At 54.3% G+C, this 24,496-nt stretch overlaps 2 protein-coding genes across 5 annotated transcripts in view; both read right to left on the minus strand.

Moving 5' to 3' along the window:
• Positions 1-18: 18 nt before the first annotated feature.
• SYT12 (synaptotagmin 12) lies at positions 19-8,134 on the minus strand. The gene is made up of 7 exons (XM_009102270.4): positions 7,972-8,134; positions 6,548-6,741; positions 5,836-6,228; positions 3,589-3,804; positions 3,376-3,496; positions 3,076-3,209; positions 19-2,485 (listed from the first exon to the last, which is right to left on the minus strand). Exons 1-7 carry the CDS (start codon positions 8,006-8,008, stop codon positions 2,312-2,314), a joined length of 1,269 nt encoding a protein of 422 aa, XP_009100518.1. The 5' UTR covers positions 8,009-8,134; the 3' UTR covers positions 19-2,311.
• Positions 8,135-13,627: 5,493 nt separating this feature from the next.
• Positions 13,628-24,496, minus strand: part of PTDSS2 (phosphatidylserine synthase 2) — a 30,041-nt gene continuing 19,172 nt past the window's right edge. For 3 of the 4 annotated variants that reach the window (XM_018907947.3, XM_050974988.1, XM_018907946.3), the window contains exons 5-12: positions 24,012-24,146; positions 23,177-23,227; positions 21,625-21,738; positions 20,868-20,986; positions 20,082-20,196; positions 18,309-18,454; positions 15,286-15,471; positions 13,628-14,526 (exon numbers count right to left, since the gene is read on the minus strand). In XM_018907947.3, coding sequence (XP_018763492.2) covers positions 14,382-14,526; positions 15,286-15,471; positions 18,309-18,454; positions 20,082-20,196; positions 20,868-20,986; positions 21,625-21,738; positions 23,177-23,227; positions 24,012-24,146 — 1,011 coding nt within the window. In that variant the 3' untranslated portion in view covers positions 13,628-14,381. Of the gene's footprint in view, positions 14,527-14,613; positions 14,781-15,285; positions 15,472-18,308; positions 18,455-20,081; positions 20,197-20,867; positions 20,987-21,624; positions 21,739-23,176; positions 23,228-24,011; positions 24,147-24,496 lie in introns of all 4 variants that reach the window. The other variant, XM_050974987.1, reaches the window with a different exon arrangement.

Below are 24,496 nucleotides of genomic sequence, written 5' to 3' on the forward strand. Positions count from 1 at the left end.
CAGCAATCCTGTGGCCCTGCTCAGAGCTGGAGGGAGCCAGCCTGTTCACACGGCAGCCATTCCCTCTCCACTTGGGCCAGGGACTCAGGAGGGGGCTCAGCCCTGCTCCAGGTGTGCCTGGGGATGGGAATAGGGATGGGAAACCATGTTGGCACCACGAGGAGCTGCTCCAGCACGTGGAACCATTTCCTTGGGAGAGCCTTCCTGTGATACTGGGAGGTCTCCCTCCTCACTGCTGCCTGTCCCTTCCCAGAGCTGTCCTGCCCTTCCCACAGAGCTCCTTGGAGGCTGATTCCCACTGGGAAAGCCCACAGTGGCAGCAGGTACAGCTATGTGAGCTTTTCAGGTGGGAGGTAGCCTCGTGTCCATCCTGGACCCTTTCCTAATCCTTCACACAGGGTCCATCCATCCCCCCCTCAAATGGCTCCAGCAGCATTTATTGTCCCCAGGGTAAAGGAGAAGGTGCAGAGGTGCCTCCAAATAGGAATGGCTGGAGAGGAGCACTATAAAAATGCCTAACCCACACGTTCCCCATCCTTCTGGGGCTAAACATCACAGATTCCAGCACCTGTGGAACTCGTTCACCTCATCCCAAGTAAAGCTCAGCAGTTAGCAGGAGCTGCCAGACAGCCAAGGATTTCTGTGTCCATCTCTTCCCAAATACTTGGCTGGAATAAGCTAATAAGCAAATTTTCCCTCAAACCTCATGGGCTGTGAGTACTGGCTGTGAACAACTTCCCACAAAAACTTCCTCATCCTTCAGAAAACCTCATCCTTCAAACCCCTCCATGCTTGGCTCGGGCCTTGGTGTTGTGCATCACCCATGGAGGGATGGCACTGGCTCCCCTGGCAGCAGGTGGGACAGGGAGAGGTGGGGAGGAGGAAGTGTGGGACAAGGGAATCTGGGCACCAGTGAGTGGAGATGGGGAGGATGAGCCAGAGCAGAGGGGGATGATGGAACAGGGACATCACAGCCATGTCCCAAAGGGAAGGTCATGCAGGACAGATGGGGAGGGAAAAGTTCCACTGGCTCAGGGGATAACTCACCTTGGGAGTTACTTTTTAATCAGGGAAAAACAGATAAATGGCTCATTCGCACCTTTTTCCCTGCTCAGATCATCCAAGCAGCCACATCCCAGCCCATGCTCATCCAATGGTGCCAATTCCATGGCACGGGGTCCCAGACACCCCCCGATTTCCCAGCCTGGCTTCCCACCAGCATCCTGCAGGCAGGGAAAAGCCAAGGCTCCAGGCAAGGAGGGATGTGGCCCCAGTGCATTCTCTGCTCTCCAGCCTGTGCCATGAGAGGCTCCATCACCCTCCATAAACCAGAGTGGGAATTAGCTCCCCAAAAATCCCAAACCTGGCTTGGGCCAGAGCCCACCAGCAGACAGGAGCCACACAGGCTTCCTTCTGAAACAGGAGTTGGGCTTAAAAATTATAAAATTAGGGACCTTTCCCACCTGCCTTGGGTCACAAGGCCAAGATGTTCCTCTCTATTCCCAAATCTTGGATATAATGAGTTTTAGGGTAAATCGCAGCCCAAGTCCAGGATTAGAGGCTGGAAAAAACAATCCCCAGTTGTGAGAGTTGTGTTAAGGAGCAGGAATTTGGAGTGCTGTCCTGAGCACTCTGATGGCGAGTTTGGGTTGGAAAAGTGGCTGGGGTGAGAAAAGCTGCCACTGATCCTACTGGACCTTTAGGGGATGATTCCCAGCATGGATCTGACCTCAAACCCAAGAGGGTGGAAACCAAGTGGTTGGAAACCAATCCCTACCTATGCAGCCAGTGGAGATGGGCAGGGATTTACTGTGTGGGGGAACAGATGGGAGGAGAAGCCGTATGTAACAATTGATTTTCTGCTGTTATTGCTCCCTTTTTCCATTCTCACTGGAAACATTCCAACCCTGGCACAGCACACCAAAGTCGCTACAAAAGATCCCATCAGGATCGCCACCCACGCCAGGCTGGCTTTTGTCACCCCCCTCACGATTCCCACCCAAGAACCATCTTCCAAAGGAATCCCCCCCTCTCCCTCGCTCAGAGTCCCCGTTTGAGGATTCCGTGGATTTTGAGGCCGTTGGGAGCACATGGAATGCTCGGGAGATGCGGTTTGGGGAGGTTCCTGCTGGTTTTGGTCCATTTGGCTCCTGCCTGGCGGCTCTGGCCCGGCGCATGCGGGGGTGACCCGGAATGTGCCCACGGAGCCACTCTCTCCGTGCTCCGGGTGTTTTGGGCCCCTCAGCAGCTCGGCCTTGTGGGTGCCACCAAGTCCCTACTGCGGGCCCGCTGTCCCCAGGATCCGGGGATCCTAATTCCTGCGCAGCGGGTGCCACATGGAGACGGGCTTGCGGAGCGTGGCCAGCATCTGGTTCCAGTGCGTGGTGCCCATGCCGCTGGCCGCCGGCCCGATCAGCACGTGGCCCGTGTTGTCACCGCGCCCGTCCTCGCCGCTCTCAGCCACCGTCACGCGCAGGGACAGCTCCTGGCGGGCACAGGGCTGTCACCACACGCACACCCAACCGGACACGTGTCCCTGTGCCCTCTCCACGGGGACATGCACCCTCGAGGCCAGCACATCTGTGCATCGCTGCTCTGCCTGCCACACCCCACATACACACCGCCCTCTGTGCCCCCACCCTGTTCAAACCCACCCCCTGCTCTTCAAGGCCCCCCAAATCCCTAAATACCCACCCTCATACACCCCCCACACTCACACATCCCCCTCTTTTTACCCCACATCCCCTAAATCCATCTTTGCCCCTTCCGCATACCAAACAGGGTGCACCCTGCTATATCCCAACTCACACATCCATATCCTCCCCTCCCCAAGAGTCCCCCACACTCATCCCCCCTCCAGCAGCCATTTCCACACATCCACACCTCTCCAAACAGCCCCCACACATCCATATACCCCACAACAGCCCCCACACACTCACCCCAAACCAGAGCCACCAACACCCACAAACCCCACAGCTACCAGGATCACCCCCAGGAGCTCCCCACTAGGGGTCTGGGGAGCCTGAGGAGCACTGGGATGTGCCCCCCTCCCCAGCCCCCCAGGCTGGGCCAGACCTGGAGCACGATGGCGGGCACGGAGAAGATCATGGCCTCGTTGAACACAGGGTTGGTGTCTCCCCTCTTCACCGCTGTCTTCTTCTTGCTGATCTTCCTCCCGTCCTGCAGCAGGTACACCTTGACGAAGGGATCTGCTCCGAGGGCAGGAGAGGGATCAGTCCCACGTGTCCCCAACCATGTGGAGAAAGCAGGGGGACCCTTCTGGTGGCCCTTCCCAGCAGGTATGTCCTTGAGGAGCCACTCCCGTGTAGCAACCGGGATAAATCAGGACAAACCCCACCTTGGAGCCCACCTCACCTGCGGTCACCTTCCCATTGCTCCACACCAGGTTCTTGGCTTTGACCACCACCACGGTGAGCCGCTCGGCCGTGGGCAGGTAGCTCAGGGAGAGCAGGATCTCCCCCACCGTGTCCACCGCCTGAGGGACACCACAGTCTGTGGGACACCACGTCAGGGACACAGCAACAACGTCCCAAACCCCGGCTGGGAGCCGGGACACTGCCGGCTCACCTTGTTGGTGTCCTGCAGGTAGAGCCAGGCGTTGAAGGGACGCGTGGCCAGGTCCAGGTCGGAGAGCTTGAGCTCGGCCACGCCGGTGCTGACGCTGCGCTCGTCCTCGTCGACGCCGAAGACGGAGAAGCGCAGGCTGTTCTCCTCCAGCGCCGCCGGATCCAGCGGCACCGAGAAGCGCTCGTCGAAGGCCACGGAGTAGGAGCTCCTCTGGATCTGCCATGGGAAGGGGGGGTAGCCCTGGCACCCCTGGGGTTTGGGGCTGCAGCCCTGCTCTGCCCCATCCCGTGGGGATTGCAGGGAGGGCATCCCCAGGGCACACCCCATCCAGTCGGGATGATTTATTCCTGACCTGACCGCTGCAACTGCTCGGCCATTGGGGTGAAAATCAGGGCTGTGACCTGCCCCAGTGCCTGTTAATTATTTTAATTAGAGAATCAGCATTGGCCCAGTGCTCCCAGATAGATCCCAAGCCCCTGGGAGTGCGGATGCACATCCGGCTTGTCTGTATCAGGCAATGGGATTTATGGCTACAAGGTGTAACCCCCAGCCTTTCTCCAAGCAGAACCAACTCCTCAATGTGCCCAGTGGGAATGGAGCTGTGTCCCTGTGTCAGGTCATTCCCTGGGAGCAGAGGCAGCAGCAGCTCCCATGGCTCATCCTGCGGGTGCTGATCCCAAAGAACTGGCTGAGGGGAAATTCTCTGAAGTAATAAATTTGGAGATATTTTTTCCCCTACTCCAGCCCTGTTTCAGCACCCCAGATGCCACAGGCAAACCAGGGCTTTGTCCCATGGGATGGAAAGCTGCAGCCTTGGATAGCATGGAACAAAGTGGAACCACCAGCTCCCCAAAGCGACCCAAAGCCAGGTGGAGTAGGGACCTCTCTGTGGGGCTCTGTCACCCCAAAAGCCCCCCAGGAGATTCTCCTCCAAGGGCTCTCCAGTCATCTCCTCCAAGGATTCTCTCCTGTCTCAGTCTGCTCCTAACCCTGCTCCATCCCTGGGATAAAGGACACAAAGGCAGCACCTGTCATTCCTGCCTTCTTAGTCCATGCTCTCCCACTGGATACCACCAACTTCCAGAGTTCCTGGAGAATGGAGTTCCTCTGTGTGAAGAGCAGGTTTTAAAGCCCTCCAGATTCTACAGACTGTCTGTCTGCCACCCACACTGTATTTTGGGAGCTCTGGATCAAGTACAACCAAACAGGAGCAGCTATTTAAAAACCCTCCAGAAGCACTGGGAAAAAAAAGCAGCCGGGCCTTTATCCATGGCCTTGGGGCAGCTGAGGAGGTAAATTGTGCTGGTGAATTATAAATAATGACACTAAATAATAAATATCTCCAGAGCATAAATAAAGAGCCAGAGATTTGGATGGAAAAATGGTCTAAAAGGGCACTGTGGAAATATTTTGGTTTGTGGGGAAGGAATGGCACCTCCGCCCCATTGGAGAGGTGCCTTAATGGGGAAAAAATTCCCACTCCTTGCTGGAATATCCTGATTAAATCAAACTGACCCTGCAATAGAGGAGCTGCTAGAAGAAAACTGAGGCTCCTGCTTTCTAAAAGCAGCTTTTGAGGCACTTAAAAAGGGAGGTTTTGCACAAGATCCACCCTGGATGTGGCTGTCAGTGCTGCCACATGGATTTTCTACTGCCAAGTCCTTTGTGGGAAGGGAAAATGTTGGGGCTGCTGTGGGAAGGAGAGGGACTGTAGAGCCATGACAAGACACCAGCAGCCCCTGCCCAAACTGCCACTGCCCCCAGATCCCACCCCAGGCCCCTTCCTCCGCGTCCTTTCCCCATCAGGGACAGCCAAGCAGGAAAACTTGCCACCAGCCACACTCGGAGAAGACAAAGGCAGCCCAAATCCCAGCCAAGGGGGGAACATTCCTGCCTCTGTCGGGTTTCTGATATGCAAACCCACCTGGGACATCCCTCAAAATCCTGTGCAAATCCAGAGCTCCCTGCTCCCAAATCCCATTCCTGCTGTGGGGAGCTGAGACCCACCCCAAAATACCATGTCAGCTGCATCCAGCCTGGAATTCCATGCACCCAAACCCACGACCGCCCTGGGGAGCTGATATCCCCCAAATCCTGTGCCAACCATTCCTGATCCTGGCATGCCTGGTGCTCCCTGCTCCCAAACCCCACCACTTCCTCGGGGATTGAGGCCAGGGGACGCTGCCACCCAAAACCCCGGGGGGACCCAGGAGTGCACAGGGCTCTGCCGGGGAAGGAGGGGCTCACCCGGGAGATGCCGACGATCTGCTCGGCCGGCAGGAGGCTGATCCGCATGAAGCAGGACTCGAAGCGCGTGTCTTCCTTCTCCAGCAGGTCCTTGCCCTGCAGCAGCGTGACGTGCAGGGCGGCCGCCCTCCCGTCGTACTCCATGCACACCTCCACCTGCCCCACCGTGAAATCCTGCCCGAAGTTGTTCCCGATGGACGAGATGGAGTTGAGGGAGTCGGCCGAGATGGATTTCCGCAGGGGGCCGCAGTGGGCCAGGCCCAGGTCTCTGCCCATCAGCTCCAGGCTGCCCAGCTCCTGGATGCTCTCCAAGGTGTCCTCTGCCCTCAGGCTGCTCTTGCGGGACGAAGAGCTCCGACCTGGCGCCCGCTGCGAGCCCGGGGCCAGCCCTCGCTGCCAGGGAAAGGAGAGCAGGCGCTGCCATCCATCCCATCCCATCATATCCCATCCCTCCGTGCCGAGCCGGACAGCTGGGCTTCTCCGGGGCCTCCTTGGATGCATCCCGGCCCCTGCCTGGCCTCAAGCTGCCGCGGCAACGAGCCCGGAGCTTCCCGCAGCTCCCAGCTCCAGCGATCCCCCCAAAAGCTCCAGCAGCACCAGGTTGCTGCCTGTGGCTGTTCCCCCCACCGCGAGGGGATCCAGGAGCTATTCCCACCCCTCCAGCATCCCGCGTGCTGCAAAGGGAAGGAGATAGACGCAGCTTTCCCCTTACCTTGTTCCTGATGTCCGGGCACGCCGCTCCGTACTTCTGCTCCAGGTACCGGTAGTCATAGTTCGGGAAGGGGGAAGGGGCCGGGTAGCTCCCGGAGCGCCACAGCTTCCACAGGTTGATGGCTGCGATTCCCAGCAGCGCTAAGGCGCCGGCGGCATAGAGCCCGATCTCCCACCGCGGCGGGCTGGAGGCCACTGCGGGGGACAGGGGCTGGTCACAATCCCGGGAAGGAGCCTTCAGCCTTCCAAGCCGGGAACTCGGCTCCGAGCTCGGAGGATGGGATGGGCCGAGGAGCGGATAAACCGCAGCTCCCACCCGGGGGGCTGCAGAAGGCTCGGGCAGAGGCTCTGCCAGCCAGAAATGCGAGCTCTGGCTTGGCTTTCCCTGGAAATGAAGTTCTGTGTCCCAGCCCCGCTTCCCAGCGAGTGGCCGTGTCACTCCCCAGGTGCCGGGAGTCCCTTTGCTCTGTCCCACTGACAGATGTGCCCAGTGCACATCTGCATCGCCCTGGGCCCAGCTGCTGCCTGGGAATGTCAGGAAAAGCCGGGAGAAGGGAAAAACCAAACGGAAAGCTGCTGGAAACAGGCAGAGCCCCGCGGGTGCCGCCGGAGCGAGCGGGGAGGGAGCGGCGGGCTCGGCTGCGAGCGGTTCCTGCTGCATTGCACCAGCCTCCATCGCCGCCGCGCCGAACCGGCACCGACCGCCCCGTGCGAGGGCCAGCGGGAGGATCCCTCATCCCGGAGCGCTGCTGCCGAGTCCTCCGGCAGCACCACGCCGCAGCGCTCCCTCCCTCGGAGCCGGAAAAAGCCCGAACAGGCTGAACTCCCACATCGCATCCGAGCGCAGGGACAACCTGCTGCTCCCCCCAGCCCTCCTCCAGCCGGAACAGCAGAAGGAACTGAGTATTCCCAGCCAAAGCGAACTGGATCCCGGGAGCAGCCCACAGGGAGCTCCGAGGTTAAACACTGGGATGGGACCCGGATCCTGCTTCATCCAAAGCCCTAAAAGGCTCTGCTCTATCCCTGCATCCCGGCCAAGGACGTTGTGGGAAGCAGTTGGATGTTTCCCAGGCTCCTGCTATGGTGGAGGGGCAAAATTGGAAATGAAAATTAAAATAGCAGAATAATCTTTTCCTGACTCCTACCTCTGAGAAACTACAAGTGCAAATCCCAGCTGAACTGACTGGAACCTGCTTCCCCCTCATCCCTGTCCGTTTCTGAGGGCTGAGCGCTCATGTTGGAAAACTTGGAGATTTTAAGGGTTTTACCCTTGCTTTAGGAAACAAAACCCAGCGGGCACATGGAGCACAGGGTTCTCCCCATGGAAAGCAGCGAGGACCAGCCAACCTTTCCCCAAAACAACCTCGGTGTGAGCGCCAGCAGCTCTGCCCCAAACCTTTCCCGGGCTCCCTGGGGAGGACTCACCACTGAAGCGGGATCTGCTCACGTGCCCAGTGTCCATGGCAAACGCTCCCTGCGAGGGGACAGCCTGGAATGCGCGAGACACAGCGTCAGGATGGAGGGGGAGAACTCAAAAATCCAATGCCTTGTGATTTTCCAGCAGGGACGCTCCATCACTTCTCCCCCTCCATCGCTCCCGGCCCTGGCTCCGCTCGCAGGCGCTGAGCAAACGCGCTGGAGCCTCTCAGCCACCGGCAGGAGCTGCGGGAGGGACGGGAACCCTCGGGAAGGGGCAGAGCCGCTCGATTTACCACGGGAGCCTTTAAACAGGCGACATTCCCAAGCTCTCTGTGTGCGGAATCCCCCCTCCAGGAGCCCTCAAAGCCCTTTGCTGCTTTTCCAGCTGAAACCTTCCTTGGCCTCCTGCAGTCTCCCAGCCTCTCCCGAGGCTTTGCCCTGGACCCAGCCCAATGGAGCAGCCCCATTCCCCAATTTTGGGGTCACTGCGGGGTTTAGGGGATGTTGTTCCCCAGGAATCAGCTCCTGCAGTGGGAAAGCTCTGCTACCTTCCTCCCCAAAAAGGGTTTTTCCCAGTCAAGTCGAAAGGAAGCTGCTCTCCCAGGCAGATCCCAGCACAGGCACCAGGCATGCTGAGGGGGATTTATCCGAGCCAGCTACTCCTATGGAAAGGGGGGTTTGGGATCCCCAAAAACACCCAACAAGCAAATCCAATGGGAACTGACCAGCACCCCCTGTTCCCTGACATCCAAGCCAGGGAATCACAGAGCATGGAGAGCTGGTGGGATCCCACAGAACCCCACAGGGACACAACCTCAGCACCGCACCTAAACCCCCCCACACCCACCTCAGAGACCCCCAGCCCTCCTCCAGAATTCCCAAAGCCCACTGAGGGAGCTGGCCTGGCCTCAGACAGATGGTTCTGCAATGTTTGGGCCCCACTTCCATCACCCCTTGGGTGCTCACAGCCTCAGGCACGGGTGGGGGTGATCAACTCCCCCCAAAACCATTCAGGCTTGGATTTTAACAGGCAAAAGCGGGAATTTTGTGGCATGGAATATCAGCTGTGCAGGGGCACATGGCCCATCCTTGGGATTAACAGGAGGAAGGGGAGCCCTGGATGTGACAGCGATGCTGGGATGGGACTGGGAGGTGCCCAGTTCCTGCCCACCTCCTCCCTCTGGCACAAACCTCCCTGTGCAATGGACAAACCAGTCCTGCCCTGGCTGGGAACGTGCTGAGCTCATGTCACGGGCTGAGCTCAGCTCAAGGCCCACTTTGCTGTTTAGAGCTGAAAATTGACATTTTAATAAAGCAATGTGATGGAGATTTACCCTAAACTGACTCTTTTTATGCCCTGAAAAGCCCCTGTGCCCAAGCAAGGTGCTCTGTTCCTCTCCCTGTTTTCCAATTATTTTTAATACAAGAACAGCAAAGTTTTCAGGATTGACTTTCCCTGCAGGAGGACAAACATCCCCTTTAAACCCCCTCCATCTCTTCCTAATTTCCTCTGGAAATTAGAAGGAATTTCTAATTTTCTTTCCTTTCAGAGCTTCTCTCCCCAAAACCTCCCTCTCTAATGAGCTCTAAGCAGCAAGTTAAGCAGATTTCCAAGGCATCACCTGGAAAGAGACTGCAGTGCTCAGCACTGGGATGAAACCCAGAGGTATTTTCCTATTAGGAAAACAGCATCAATCTCTCCTGAGCGAGGAAACGGGGGTGGAGGTGCTCAGGGAAGGATTTATGGCTTTTTTTTTTTTTTAACCGAGCTCTTCCCTGGAGTGTTGCACTGAGCTGCTCTGACACCCCCCGACCTGCTGCTCAAATCCCAGGGAAATCAAGCCTGAGGCACTGGGAAGGGAAGAGGCACTGCTCTCCCGCTGCTGCCAGCACAGGGATTGATGGGTTTTTCACCCCCAGACCTCAAGATCAGGCTGCAGAGCCCTGGTTTGGGGTGCAGAGCCTTCTCCATCCATCCCAACACCCCAATGCCAGGACAGCTTCATTTTCCTTGGGAGCTGCTGCAGAGCTCAGGTCCCTTTTCCTGCTTGGAGGGACAATAAAGCAGCTCAAGGAGGGAGAGAAAAACAGCATCAAAGCCTCCTGTCCCCCTGGAAAAGGGGGTCCCCCAGCCTTCATGGGGTTGTCACTTCCCTGCTGCCAAGGCCACAGGCACAGAAACCCCAACTGCTGTTCCCAAACCACCTGGGCCAGCCTGGCTATGACCCCCGAGCACGCTGCAGTCCCCAAACGTCCCAGCCCAGGTTCCAGCGATCTCCCTGCCCTTCCTCCCTCCCTGCCCTGCCCCAGGCACCCGAGGCCGGGGCGCTGAGCCCGGGCTAAGCTCAGCTCCGCGGTGGTGCCGGTCCTGCAGCGCGGCTCTGCCAGCATAGCCCGGCCTCCATCCGCAGGGCACAGAAGCGGGATGGATGGAGTTTGCTCCTGGCACCGATAAAGACGCATCCCAAACTTGCCAAAACAGAAGGATTTGGGCTCTGCTCTCACCCATCGCCTCCCCAGCACCCCCCGGGGACACATCCCACCCAAACCGGGCCCCCCCTGCGCTTTACCTGGACAGGTACAAATCCTCAGGGATCTGTGGGGACCGCGGGGACCCCGGGGCGGCCCCAGCATCCACCGAGCTGTGTCCGCTCCCACGGGGGAGGGGGGACCCTGCGACCCCCGGGGCCCGCCCGGCCGGCGGTGGGGACCGGGCAGAGCCCCCCGCGCCGCCCGGGGGTCCCCAGCTCAGCCCCGGGATCCGCGGGTCTCCCAGCCCCGGGATGCTCCCCGGCCCCCCGCCGCAGCCCGGAGGTCCCTGCGGGTCCGGGAGCCAGCCCCAGGATCGGGGATGGATCGGGATGTCCCCCCGCAGCCGGGATGCTCCCCGGCGGTGCGGGACCGGGAGCGGCTCCGCTCCCTCGCCCAGCCCAGCCCGGGGCGGAGCCGCCGCTCATCCGTGCCATGAGCTGGGCGGTCTCTGCGCTCGCCAGACCCTCCCCGGGGCTGGGCTCAGCCCTGGCCGAAGCCCCCGGCAGAACCTGGGCACCCCGGGGGTCTCTCACTCTTTGCCTGCCAGGCTTCCAGTTTTCCTAAGGAAGCTGCCATTAAAAAAATTAAAAATCCAACAAAATTCACCCCAACCCCCTGCAAACGCACCCCAAATCCCAGCCAGGAGCGAGCAGGGACAACGCCAGATCCCTCATTCCAGAACCAGAGACCCTCTGCTGTGTGCTTGGCCAGACCAGGCTTCCCCAAATCCCCCTTCCCAGGGACTCCCTGGTCCATCCCACTGCATTTCTGCATCTCCAGCAGCTCCTCCATAGGGTCCCATGTCCCCTCCCCTTGTCCCTCAAGGGCTGCAGAGCCCCTTGGGGTCTCTGGATCTCCACCCCACAGCCAAATCCTTGGAGTCTCCCTCATCCCAAACAGCTTTCAGCTGTGTGTCCCTCCTGCCATGGGGACACCTGGGGCTGTCCAGCAAGCTCTTGGCTTTGCATCTTCCTAAGAAAAACCATCAGATCCCTCTCCCTCTGCAGCAGAAAGTGGAACCTTTAGGGATCTGGCCCTGAAACCTCCTCGGACAGTTTGGCTCCATGCCCACCACACCACAACCACTGGAAAGACTGTGCCTTCACACCCTCCTGTGGGATCTTCCCTTTCCCTGCCCTCATATCCATGCCTTCAGCCACCTCACTTCAATGCCAGGTGACTTCCAGGGTGCCAAGGAGCAATTTCAGACACCAGGAGAGACACTTTCTTCAGAGAAAATGGAATAATTGAAATTTTGTGGGGAAAAAACACTCACACAACCTGAGAAAAGGTGGGGTCAGAGGCCACGGAGCATCATGACATTCCAGAGGCCCTGTAATTCCCAGGAACACACATATCCAGCCATGGGGCCAGCTCAGTGCTGGCTGCAGGCTCCCTGCTCTGCAAAGATCCAGGGAGGGCAGCACCAGGAGATGCTCCCATGATTTCCTGGTAGAAGTTGATTTCCAGGAAGAAAACAGCAAGTTTTGACTGTACCAAAACCACTGCCTGGGTGGGAGAGCAGCCAAGGCTCCTTTCCATGAGGTTCCTGGCTCTTCCTCTGGGTACAGCTGGAAAGGAGCAGGCCATGATCCTTCCCCACTTCCCAAAGCTCCTCTGCATCCCCAGGGATGTGGCAGGATGTCCCTCTACAGGACAGCCCAGGACCCAACACCCTCCTGCACGGCACCTCAGGGCTTACCACTACAGACTCTGGGCAAAAGTGACCCCCAGAGCTGTTCCAGATGGGACTGGATTGGGCTGAGGTTTGGAAATTTCCAAGCTGGGCACCTGGATTCACCCAGCCTCACACAGACACCAACTCACCTATTAAACTCCCTCCCTTTTAAAGCCAACACTTACCTTTGGCCAAGCTCTCCATGAAATCAAAGTGACCACAGGTGGGAGACCTGCTCCAGGTGAGCTGTCCCCTCCCTCCCTGTGGGAGGGTCCCATTTAAGGCCACACCAAACGTTATTCCCATGAGGAATCTGGGTCTCCTTCCACCTCCTCCCCATGAGGCTGCTTTGAGCACTACTCCCAGACAATCACAAAAGGATTCCTAAATCCAGGCGAGTTTGCAATGAGCAGAGCCCACCTTTTTCCCTGAAAACCTGGACACAATCCTTACCTCAAGGCTCAGCATCCATCCACGCATTCTGTGTGCTGGAGTGGACACAGCCCAAGGTCCCTCAGCCCCCTGGCTCTGTGTGTGAGGTGACAAGAGAGGACCCCCAATGGACAAACTAGCACTCAGAACTGCATGGACAGGATCCAGGCTGCCCCTGGGATCCCTTGGATGCAGACAGATGAGTCAGTGGTTCACGTATGAGGCCAAAGCTCCTGGATCTTTCTGGACGTTCCTCACCAGGTGTTGCCAGTGCAGGTAAGCGGCCTTTGGTGGGAGGGCGGTGCAGTGACAAGTCCCCCTGTGTCACCTGGCCACCTCCCCAGCTGGGGATTCCCAAATTCCCACTGCCCACTTTTTCTAAGTGGAAAATTTGAGACACTAAAGCTGGGAGAAATGCAGATGTTGGCTGTCATTCCCACAATACAAAAGCAGATTAAAAACCCAGACGGGTGCTGGGCAGCAGCTCTGCAAGCTCTACAAGAAGTTTGGGGTTGCCCTCTTGGAATTGTACTGTGGTGTTTGTGTCACTTTCTTCTGGATAAACACTTCCCTGAAAAGCAGCCAGACTGGATTAAGCAGTGACAGGGTGATGTCAATGCCCGGGACAGCGGCGCAAGGGCTCGGAGCAGAGGGTACAGAATCCGTGTGGATTAGTGGAGCTCTCACATTTTGGAATAATGGCCTGGGGAACCAAAGCAGCCCAGGCTTCCAATTCCCCTTCCAGGATGCTGAGTCACCAGCAGAAACACTGCCTGGCTCAGGATGCTCCCTGGCTGGGCTGTGCCAGGGACGCGCTTGGCCTGGGCCTGCTGGTGGCAGGGGGACAGGGATGGGGGATGACACTGCAGGGATCAACTTTCCCAGAAACCCCTCGCTCTGGAGCTATCCTGGAAGGAATAGGGCAGTGACAAAGGGTGGCAGAGCCCGACGTGCTCCTGTCAGACCACAGAGCAAACCCCCTGCAGCGAGGACACAAAGCAAAGAACTCCAGACCGATGGGACACTCCCAGTTTCTGCTTGTGACACATTTTACTCCGCAGAGCAAAGGCAGGTTGACCTTTCTCACTTCACCTTCCCTTACATTTAAGAGATGACCAAGACTAAAAGAGAAATTAAAAATAAGAGCTAAGGAGAAGTTGTCAGTCTCCCCAGAGCTGGGACACACCACCCACGTGCCGCAGGCCGCTCCAGGACATCAGAAGTCAGAGGGATGCCCCGTGGAGGGGCTGGAACAGCAGTGCAGTGTGGTACATCCTGTGCAAGGAATGCAGCTCAGCCACACGTCCCCGTGTACCCGCGGTCACCTCGCCGAGCGCCTCTCCCAAGCCTCCTCCGCAGCTCCAGGTAGGTCCAGCAGGAAGAGCACAATTCATTTCCCGTGCCTGGTCTCTGTACACTCCAAAACAAGTGTTCCTAATGCCCAAACGCCCCACGGAGCTCTCGGTTCCCTGGGAATGGAGCAGCAGATCCCTGTGTGCCATGCTCTGAGCCCCATCTCCACACCTGGTTCCGAGGCAGACGCGCAGCACCCGGTGTGCGGGGTCAGCACTGACCTCCCTCCACACAGACTTCCTCTGGCCCTGCCCCGGTGACACGAGGACAGAGGGGGGCTGTGTCAGTGCCATCCTCCCCGTGAGGATTCCCACACGCTGGAACACTAACAAGGACAATGAGGAGTTAGGTAGGATAAGGTTAGGACTGTGCACCAGGCCCCCTCGGGCACCACGAGTTCCTGGCAGCCCCGTGTCCGTGCTCAGAGCTTCCTCTCCCGGAGCTTGCTCCCGTTGGGCTCCTCCAGCAGGGCTGAGTGTCCATCCCCGTTGCTCAGGCATTTGTCCTTCTCGTGCCTGTGCTCCTGCTTCTGCCGCCGGATCTCCTTGTACCGCAGGGTGATGTCCCTGCAACACACACAGCACACAGCTCCAGCCTGCAGGAGCACGGCAAGGGAGCCTCTCTGCACCGAGCTCCTGGGGAAAACAACTCACTGGAGCCTCTGGCTGGGCATTTCTACCATTGCTGATGGCACTGATCCACCGGCAGTTTGTGCTTCTGGCTGGTGTCCTGGCTCTTCCCACCTCTTCCAGAGCACAACAGCCAATCCTGCAGGAGCAGCCACTGCTGCCCCCTCCACACAGCTCTGCACTTCAAACAACTGTGGAAGGATTTGGGTTGAAAGGGATCCTAAAGTCCATCCCATTCCACCCCCTGCCATGGGCAACCTTCTGCTATCCCAGGCTGCTCCATCCGACCTGGCCTTGGACACTTCCAGGGATCCAGGGGCAGCCACAGCTTCTCTGGGCAGCCTATGCCAAGGCCTCACCCTCATTTTTCCCCACACCACACCTAACCCTGCTCTCTGACAGTGCAGAGCCATTCCTCCTTGTCCCGTCCCTCCAGTCCCTGATATGCAGAGTTCCTCTCCAGTTTCCAAAACTGGAAGGCTGCTAATTCCTTAGGCCCTGTGCAGCTGCTTTCCATGATGCAGACAGGAAACTGCCAGGATCAGGCCCAGGGAGCTCCCTGTTTATTTCAGAACCTGCTCCCAACCCAGGAGAGCTGTGCTCTCTCCCCAGGCAGTCCCAGGGAGCACATTTGAGGATGGGGATTGAACAAATCCTCCCCAAACCCTGGCCAGCCCCAAATGCAGCCCCACTCACCGGATGAAGAAGCGCCAGGCTGTCCAGGTGAGCACCAGGATAATCCCCAGGATCCAGCACTGGGTGATGTAGAAGGGCAGGGAGAGGGTGAGCGTGTAGGGATCGTACTTGACGACGATCAGGAACTCCGTGGCAGTAATAGCAGCAACCAGCCAGGCCTGCTGGCCCAGCTTCTTGTGGAACTTCCTGCAGGAGAAACACAGACAAAAAACATCTCATTGCTGTACAACTGGGGATGTGGAGAAATCTGCACAAAAAGACAGCTGGGGCAGTGATTTCACTCAGCTTTGCACAGTCCTACAAGCCTAGTTCAGATCACACATGCACTAAGGCTCTGCAGGATGACATTTTCACGTTGATGTTACTTCAGGTTCCTCTCAGAGGCTCTAAAAGTGAGCAAGTTAAACTTCATCACCACACAATGCAGGGAAGTGTCCCCATTCCCAGGTAAATCCACATGAAACAATTCTCTGACCAGCCTGAGACCAGCTGATGTTCAGGGTATGGTTCCAAACAGGAGCACACACGAGGCCCAGAGCCATATTTGACACCAAAGTGTAGGTCAAGCTACACCAAACCATCCAAATACACTGAGAAAAAATACAGAATAAATCAAATGTAGGCGAGTGCTGATGCAGAGGGGATGAGTGCCTTCCTTCTTAAAAGGTATCCTGCCTAGATCAGCTCAGATGAAAGGACTGCAGAAACTGCTCCAGGTGGTGACAGATTAAATGGGCAGAGACCAGCCCTAACCCACAGGCAGAGAGATGAAAAGAGAAGCAGCAGATCTCTCACAGGGAATTCCAGTAGCTGGGATGATGAGGGCAGCTTTCTGCTCTGCTGGGCTGCTTCCTCCTGTGCCATCCTTTCCCTGACAACAGAATCAAAGATAACCCCAACACAAGAGCTGAGCAGCCCCTAAGGCTGCTGGAGGAAGAGAGCTGGTTTCCTGCCCTACTATTCCAGAAAGATCTGAAAGATTTTTCTTGTGATGAAGGAGATAAAAATTCATGGCCTTGATGCAGACTCCTTGGAGGTGAGAGGAAGACTCTATCAGAAATGTGTGACTAGGTCAAATGCTACAAATGCATCAAGAGACTCCTGGTCAGGAGCATTTCACACATCCAGTCTTCAGGAACTCGGAGGCAGTGAGTGATGTGTGAGGGCTGGAGAAAGCTCCACCCCTCTTCTGGGACTATCACAATTCCAGGCACTACACTGTCACCAGGCTTAGCCCAAGGTCCTGCAAGCAACGGCCCACAACTGCCTGCAGATACTCAGAATGCCTAATGGGAAAAAGAATTCTTCATGATGGAATTTCACTGCTTTCTACACCCAGCATTGCAGGGCTGGCGGAAGAGACCTCCTCAGTTCATCCCAGACAATCCCATTACCACCAGACAAGGCAGTGAGCCACGTTTTTGTCAAGGAAGGGCAATGGAATATTTCAATCTTTGAGCATTAAGAGTTTCCAAAAGGAAAAAGTCAGCAAGGTTTCCCATGTGATGTAAGCCAGGAGCCTCTGGCACAGCCTGCTCTTCCCAGCAGGAACAATGCACTGACTTTTGCAAATACAACCATGGAGCAAATCATGCTTCCCCTGCTCTTCCCTTACAACACCATGAGAAGAATCCTGAAGGATGTCAAGTGAAGCTGTAAATGGGGGCAGATCCTCTCTGCCCGGATGGCCTGGAATGCAGGAAGGGATTACAAAACCTTCCACAGAGAAGGTACCAGGTAAGAGATCAGCTCAGCTCTGCCCTTCTGCAGGAGCAGCCTAATGTCAGCTCTGGAGGGCATCAAGCAGAGCCAGGAACCCCAGGATGTGGGGACAGTCACCTCCCCAGCAGGGGACACGGCAGGAGGTGGTGGCAGTGACGGGGATGCCCAGCCTGGGATGAGCCGCTCCGGCTCGTGGAAAGAACAGCAACAATGGGAGCCAGGGATAAGGCACTGGCCACGGATGGCTCTCCCAAATTCCAGAGTTATGCCACGTGGCTGGACAGAGGGCAAAGGAGCTTTTCCAACCCCAACACAAGAAGATGAATGGTGCTAAGGAGAGGAGCTCAGCTGCAAGGCAGAGACTCTTCTTACCTGTGAGTTGGAGGCACGTCCCAAACCAGTAGGTCCAACACCAAGGGCAGGGCATCCTGCCCCTGCAGAATGTCCTGAATTCCGACTAAGCAATGTGGGCTGGCCCTTCTTCCCAGTTCTAGGAGTCAAAGCCTTGCAAGGGAAACTGATCTTCAGACCATGTTGGAACCCTAAATTCTGAACACAGACACTTTTTTGTGTTGGTCAGCGACAGACAATGAACACCCCTGGAAGCCAGGCAGTGCCTTAGGCTGAGGATGTGGGCTCAGGCAGGTTGTGACATTAAAAGAAAAGGTGATTTTGAGAACAAAGCTTTCTCAGCTCTCACATGGTCTGCAGAAACAAAAGCAGCGAGGACAAATATGATGCTGAGGTGGGAACAGTCTCAAGTACATGCACTGCTGTGTGTGGTGCCTCACCTGCAGCACATCCTGCTACCCAGGGCCTCTGACCTGCAAGAGGATGCCAGGAAAGTTCCAGAGGGCCAGGGGGAAGAAGGCTCAAGGAAAGAAGTGCCTTTAAGAATCACATTTTTTTAGTCTGGGCCCCGATGACCCCAGAGGGCACGTCCAAGGACTGCAGTTCCAGGCCCTTGGTCTGGAATCGGAGCACAGCACTCCTCTGCCCACGAGCCAGGGCCACTCCAGCTCATTTCCACATTCCCTTCTCCACAGAGAGATCATTTACCAGACACTGAGGTTAACACAGTGCACACACAATGCCCTTAACAACAGCTGCTCTCTGACCAGGGGAGTGAGAGTGGTACCCCCAAAACAAAGGAACACGAAGCGGATGCTTTGGGATTAGGCCTTTTTGTCCTTGACAAGCTGAACTGAACTGGTGCCCGAGATGGATGCCAGCAAGCTGGAACAAGTTCAAAACAAAGCACGTGGAGCTAGACATGGGAAGAACAGAGAGGTGGGGCTTACGGGTCGTCCATGAAGTCGTAGATCTCCCTCATGGCCACTCCTCCCACGTTGACAAAAAACACCAGGCGTAGCAGCACCAAGTAGTGTTCAGGGGGCATCCACAGCACAAACTTCAGGTAAAATGTGTTCAGCTCTGCCAATAAAAACTGGGAGGGGGGACACTGGAATTACATTTGGAAAATAGCACTGGATGGAGCCTGGAATGCCCCTCTCTCCCTGAAAGGCTCCCTCTGCATTTCTCAGCCCTGCTCACTATCTCTGAGTGAACCATCAGCACCAACCCAAAACCAACTGGGTTTTTAAACATTTCCTCTACTTTGGAAGAGGCACTAAAAATCACAACAAAAAGCTGGACAAGCAGTACCCTCAAATTTGAAGCAAGATTTTGAACTTCAAACAAAGAGCCCAAAGTACCTGCACAAACAGTGAGGGCAAATCCCAAAAGCACAGCTTTTCCCTTCCCTGCCCTTCAAAATCCAGCTGAGGGAGCCCCACCATAACAAGAGGCACAGGCTGCACATCCTGGGGGGTTGTTTTGTTTTTTCTCAGTTATGTAAACTCACCCTCAAAGCCAACTTGGGAAAGTTGATTATAAATTAAGAGCAAAATGTTCTCTCCAGCAGCTGCCCTGGCAATGTGCTTAAGGGAGCAGTGAGACACCAGATTGTCACTTCAAAAGAAGTGATAACAAAGGGCATTAAGCCTTGCTGAAACCCAAGCAGTGAGCCAGAACCTGAAGCTACTTAGAACCTGTCAGCTGAAGCTGGGATGTGCTAAAAGAAACATAATCCCACAGTTCAGTATAAATTCACTGGGATCTCTGTTGCAGCAACACCTAAACCCCCATTTCTTCAGGGTGCAACCAGCAACCTTCTGGGGAAACATCTATTTTATTTATACTCTTTCAGTCCTCCCACAGAGCAGGCCTGGTGTGCCATGTGAGCTTGGACAATGTGTCCTGCAGCAGGAATCAGGTGCTGGGAGTTTGTTCTGGCAAAACACAGAGTTCTGTCCTGTGCCACTGGACCTGGTTCATGCCCAGTGCCCCTGGATCACCACAAGTGTCACGGGGATGGATTTAGTTAAATTTCACAGCTGCTGGGCTGAGATAAGTTTGAGTTGCTCAGAGCCAAGTGACATCCCATGGATGGCACAAAGGCCAAAGTCCCCTGGCTGGCAAAGAGGCAGAAGAGGGAAAAAGGCATTTAAACTGCCCAGTTTACCCTCCCTATCAGTGTCACGAGGGTGACAAGTTCAGTTTCACAGACACTGGTATGAATTTCAGATGCTGCATTCCCAGCACAAACAATTCCACCCACTCAGGTGCTGTGTGTGCAGCAAAATGTTAAAAAAAAAAAATCAAAAAAATTCTAGGAGAATTGAATGATTTAAACAGATCTGTGCTTCAGGAGTGAGCTCAGAGGAGCCAGAGGCCTTGGAAACAGCCCCTTCCAGCTGTAACGTGACCTGTAGCTGCATAAAACCGAGGGATTTGAGCTACTTTCACCCACAGCCAGTGCTTTGGGGAGCAGCAACTTGCTGAGAGCCCGAAGATCCCAGTTCATATTGCTCCCATTGCCAGAACAGTGGGCAGCAAGCAAGGACAACCATTTCTGCAGTGAATCTGTCACCTGTCCCAGAGACACGGACACAGCCCCCTGTTCTGCAGGATTGGGAAGGGATCCCTGCTGGCCTCAGGAACATCCCCAGAGCTGCAGCCTGAGTGACAGAACCTGGAAGCAGGGGACAGGAGGGCCAGAGAGGTGTCCTCACCACGAAGATGATGCCACAGACAGCGAGCCACCTGCGCAGGCTGGAGGCCGGCTTCCACTCGAACTTCACCCAGCTGTAGGGCGTGAACTGGAACACGATCCTCTTCATCTTGCCTCTGGAAAAAAGCAAAATAACCACTGCAGCCTGAAGGGAAAGCAGGCAAGAGGCATCTGCCAGCGTTCCCATTTGAGGCACCAGTTCAGATATGCAAAATGCCTCCGTTTACTCCATTAAAATCACAACTTAATGAGATTAGCTCTGAGCTTGTTATTTTAATTATCAATTTAAGCTTTAATATACTACACCCACTGTTGTAAGCAGTTCTGCTCTGCTCAGCAAAGACACTACAGAGCACGACAGGTCATTACTGGTCCACAACTACAAGGGATTTATTAAATTTTAATTCCCAGTGTCCCAGTTCCTGTGAAGTTCTGGTTACTAGGGAATGCAAAAAGACCAAAGAGATCCTTGCTGTGAACAGGAGTACGATGCCAACTTGGATTCCTGCTCTTCCTTAAACCATTTCATCTAATAAGCTCATTTCCACAGGATGCCCTCACTCCCAGCCATCAGGCAATGTTTGGGACACACAGGTGGATTTCCAACAATCCCATTCACAAGGTGAATAAAACTCTCCAACAAACCTCCCTGCAGCAATAAGTCACTGGATCCTGGAGTCACCTGGGAATACTTTAATCCATATTAACCCAAACAGAACAACAAAGCTCTTGAACAGGGGCCCAGCCTTCGCGCTGTGCCTGTGGAGTTCCCTCCTCCCCAACTTACTTGTAGGTTGGAATGTTCCAGAGCCCTTGCCACTTGTAGGTTTTCAAGGAAAGCCAGGACAGGGTCTTCATCCCACAGTAAATTCCTAACCCGTTACATAAGATCACATCCATTATCCACTGGAAGGAGAAACACAGGAATGATGCTGGGGAAGGAACACTAGAGCTTGGCCAAGGGAATCACTACAGGCACAGCCCTGCATTCCAAGGAGAGGGACAGAGTGTTAATTCCACAGGTTTTCTGAAGGCTAAATAGCTTGGCTTGATGTCTCTAATAATGCACTGACTTTTGAAAATACAGCCATGGAGCAAATGACTCCAAGCTTGGGTATTTCCCAAAATCCATCCAAACCCAGACCCAGAGCTGTGTGCCCTGACTGCAGGGAATTCTGATCGCTCTTGCACCAACTTACACCTCACAGGAAAACAAAACACAACTTTAAAAGGGTGTCCTTTAAGCTCACACCAAGTCTTGCCTTTCTCTGGATTTCAGACTTTATTGCTTTTATTTGCTTTATGAGCAAATATTTGAAAATGTTCAGGTACAGCTTTAGATCCTCCCTGTGGTGTGAAACAAACCCAAATATTTAACCACGTCCAAATGTCTTTAAGACACAAAATTACAGAAGGAGTGACAAGCAGGTGACAAACTCAACAGGGAGCAGTCACACACGTGATACAACTCAGCTCTCCCCACTTCCTAGCCCTCCCTGCAAAATCTGAATTCCCAAACAAACCCTGATGCCTGCAGTACGTACGTGATCCCACCAGCATTCACTGAAGTTTGGGAGCTGGTGCTCCAGGCTGTACTCCAGGAACTCAAACATGACACTGATGATCATGCACATCCACCAGTCTCGAATCATCAGAGTCTGAAGGGAGAAAAAAGCCTTTCAAACAGCTGCTAAAAAACATCTGCAGTTGTAGATCTTGTCTCCAGTGTCCAGAAAAGGATCAGGAAACTCAGGACAATTTTATTTTGCTCACAGGCCTCTCAACTTATCACCATTACCTGCACAAGAGATGGGAATGACACAGAAGAAAATCACCTCCATGCCAGCCAAAACCAGCACAGGAACACAGATTATGATAAATTCTGGTAAAATGGGATTCAGCAGGAGGGAAATGAGTTAAATGCATGGAATTACTGGGTGCTCCACCACCACAGGCAGCATGTTCTTACAGAGCTCAGAAAAGGCTTTTCAGAGTCTTTTATGGGCTCTAAACGACTCCAAAGCCACAATGATTTCTGATGAATGAGGCCCATTCATTCTCAATATTGCCACCCTGGTGCTTTGAGATTTGGGGGAAAAAATCCAAACACAAGGCCCATCTCTGTTTATTGAGACAACACTCTCAACCCCCAGCTTTTAATAGAGAAATAGGTTAATATTTAACATATTTAAGAGAAAAATATGCTATGGCCCTGAGGAAATCCAGCAGCCATTTCCTTCCAGCTGAGCAGCCCAGCTTCTAATGCAATTCTCTTGGAAAAAAAAAAGATTTCAAGTTTTCCAAACTGAGAATTCAGTTTATTAACAGAACAAGCTGAAGTCCAGGTCTCCCCACACTCACAAATTCACCTCTGGTTTTGAGGTGAACCACTCACAGAACACATCTGCACTTTTAAATGAAAATACAAACCAACAGTTCCAGCTTGTTTAGAACAGCCGAGCTCTGTCAGCTTGTTATATGAACAGCAAACCCAAACAAGGTCTGCAGGGGGCAAAATCTCCAGAGTCAGTCAGTCTGCTTGGGTTAAAAAAAGTAATATTTAGACCAAAGTAATCAGCAAAACACTGAATGTTGAATGCTCTGCCAGAGACAGGCACAGCTGGAATTCCTTCTGCAGTTCCTTGATATCAACTAAAAAGTAACAAGAATTAAACCACTGCCCATTTAATGGTTTAAAATCCTGATCTGATGCCACTGGGAAAGCAGCAGCAACAACATCTGCCTTTGGGAATATCACTGTCACTGCCCCACATTCCACTTCCAAAGATTGTTCCAGCATTTCTGTTGCTACAGGAATTAAGTTCTTTATTGATCTGACCCCAGGATGAATCCCTGTGGAGAAGGAAGGAGCCTGTTGATGTAACAAGGCTCTGGAAAGAAATGAGGTGGCCTAACATGGGCAGGAGAGAGGAAAAAAAAAAAAGGGGAAAAAGGCTTTTCACATATTTATATGTCTTTTCATCTATTACAAACTGCCTGGTTTAAGTGACCAAGGCCTGGCACCACAAAAGCAGCAGCAGTGAAGCTTTGGGAACAGAGGAGCAGAGTTCCCAAGGTGAAATGAGCCGTTCTTACCTTCAGGTACCACCCAAAAAAGTGAGCAGGAACAAATCCATCCAGCTTGTCCTGGAAACCAAAAAGAGAGTGAAGGTCACAGCATTTTTTTTTTTTCTCCAAGAAAAATGCAGCAATAAACGTCTGTTTTTCCCACACATGAATACTTGCACTCCTTCATCAGGAAGGAATTTAGCAGAGCTTCTTAAATCTTACCAGCCCTGCCAGTCCCTGGACACAGTGCCTTTCCCTCTACTTTTATCAGATCCCAGTTATTCCAGTTTTTGATGCACTGAAGATTTACAGGGTAGACCCAAAGGATTTGGGTGCTCCTCACTCCATGCAATCAGGGAGCTGTAATTCACCATCATTCCTTTGCCCTGGAATTTCTGCCAGTGAGAAACCTGATGGGTTTTAGGACTCAGAAAAGTCCTGCATGAGTGGAAAGTGTCCTTGCCCATGGCAGGGGAGGGGGTTACATCATCTTTCCAACCCAAACCATTCTGGGGCTCTGTGGTGCAGCTTTAGGGCTGTGTGCCACAGGGTGACTGAGGAGAAGACTCCTCAAGCACACCAAGAAATCCAAACTCTGAGGGGAAAATTTGACACCAAGGAGCTGAGAAAGAAGAGCTGTTGAACAGTTCAGCCCTGGGCAATCAGGTAATTGGGATCCAGAGAGACACACCCCCCTCTGATGGACAGCAAAGGTCAAGAGAAGAGAAATGAAGAGGCTGGAGAGTCACTCACAGGCTGTGCTCTGATTCAGCACTCAGCCAGACTCACAACTGCACTCTGAAGAGCTCCATGAAGCAGCTTTTTACCCAGAACCAGCCACATGAGTGAGCTTGCTCCTTACCCAGATGTTGTGGAAGGGATCAGTTCCATTGCCAGGGTCATAAATCAGGCAGTTGCCCCCGTAGTCTCTCTCAGGCAGAGGAACCCCTAAGTGGGGGTCGATGTACTTCATGAACTGCCTCCCGTCCTGCACGGTCTGCAGGGGAACAGAAACCTGGGATCCCTGAAGGACTCACACACAGCAGGCACCAACACAATCAAGAATAAAGAATTAACCCTTTTTCAAATTCCTTGAGGAACAATTGTTGAAATAAAGTCAGGCACACACCTGACTTGGAGCCTTTAATCCTAAATATTAAGGGAAAAAATGGCTACAGAGTGACCTTAAAGATGAAAAATCAGTGATCTTTAATGCTTTACCCCAAGCCACTCCTCTGTGCTCCCCATCTCTCCCAGAAGCTTCACACAGCTCATCCTTCCCAACACCCATTTCCAGTAAGGTCCCATGCAAACAGCAGAGAAATCATCAAAATGACCAAAATGTGA

This window comes from Serinus canaria, chromosome 5 (assembly GCF_022539315.1).
Source record: "Serinus canaria isolate serCan28SL12 chromosome 5, serCan2020, whole genome shotgun sequence".
In the NCBI taxonomy this organism is placed as follows: domain Eukaryota; kingdom Metazoa; phylum Chordata; class Aves; order Passeriformes; family Fringillidae; genus Serinus; species Serinus canaria.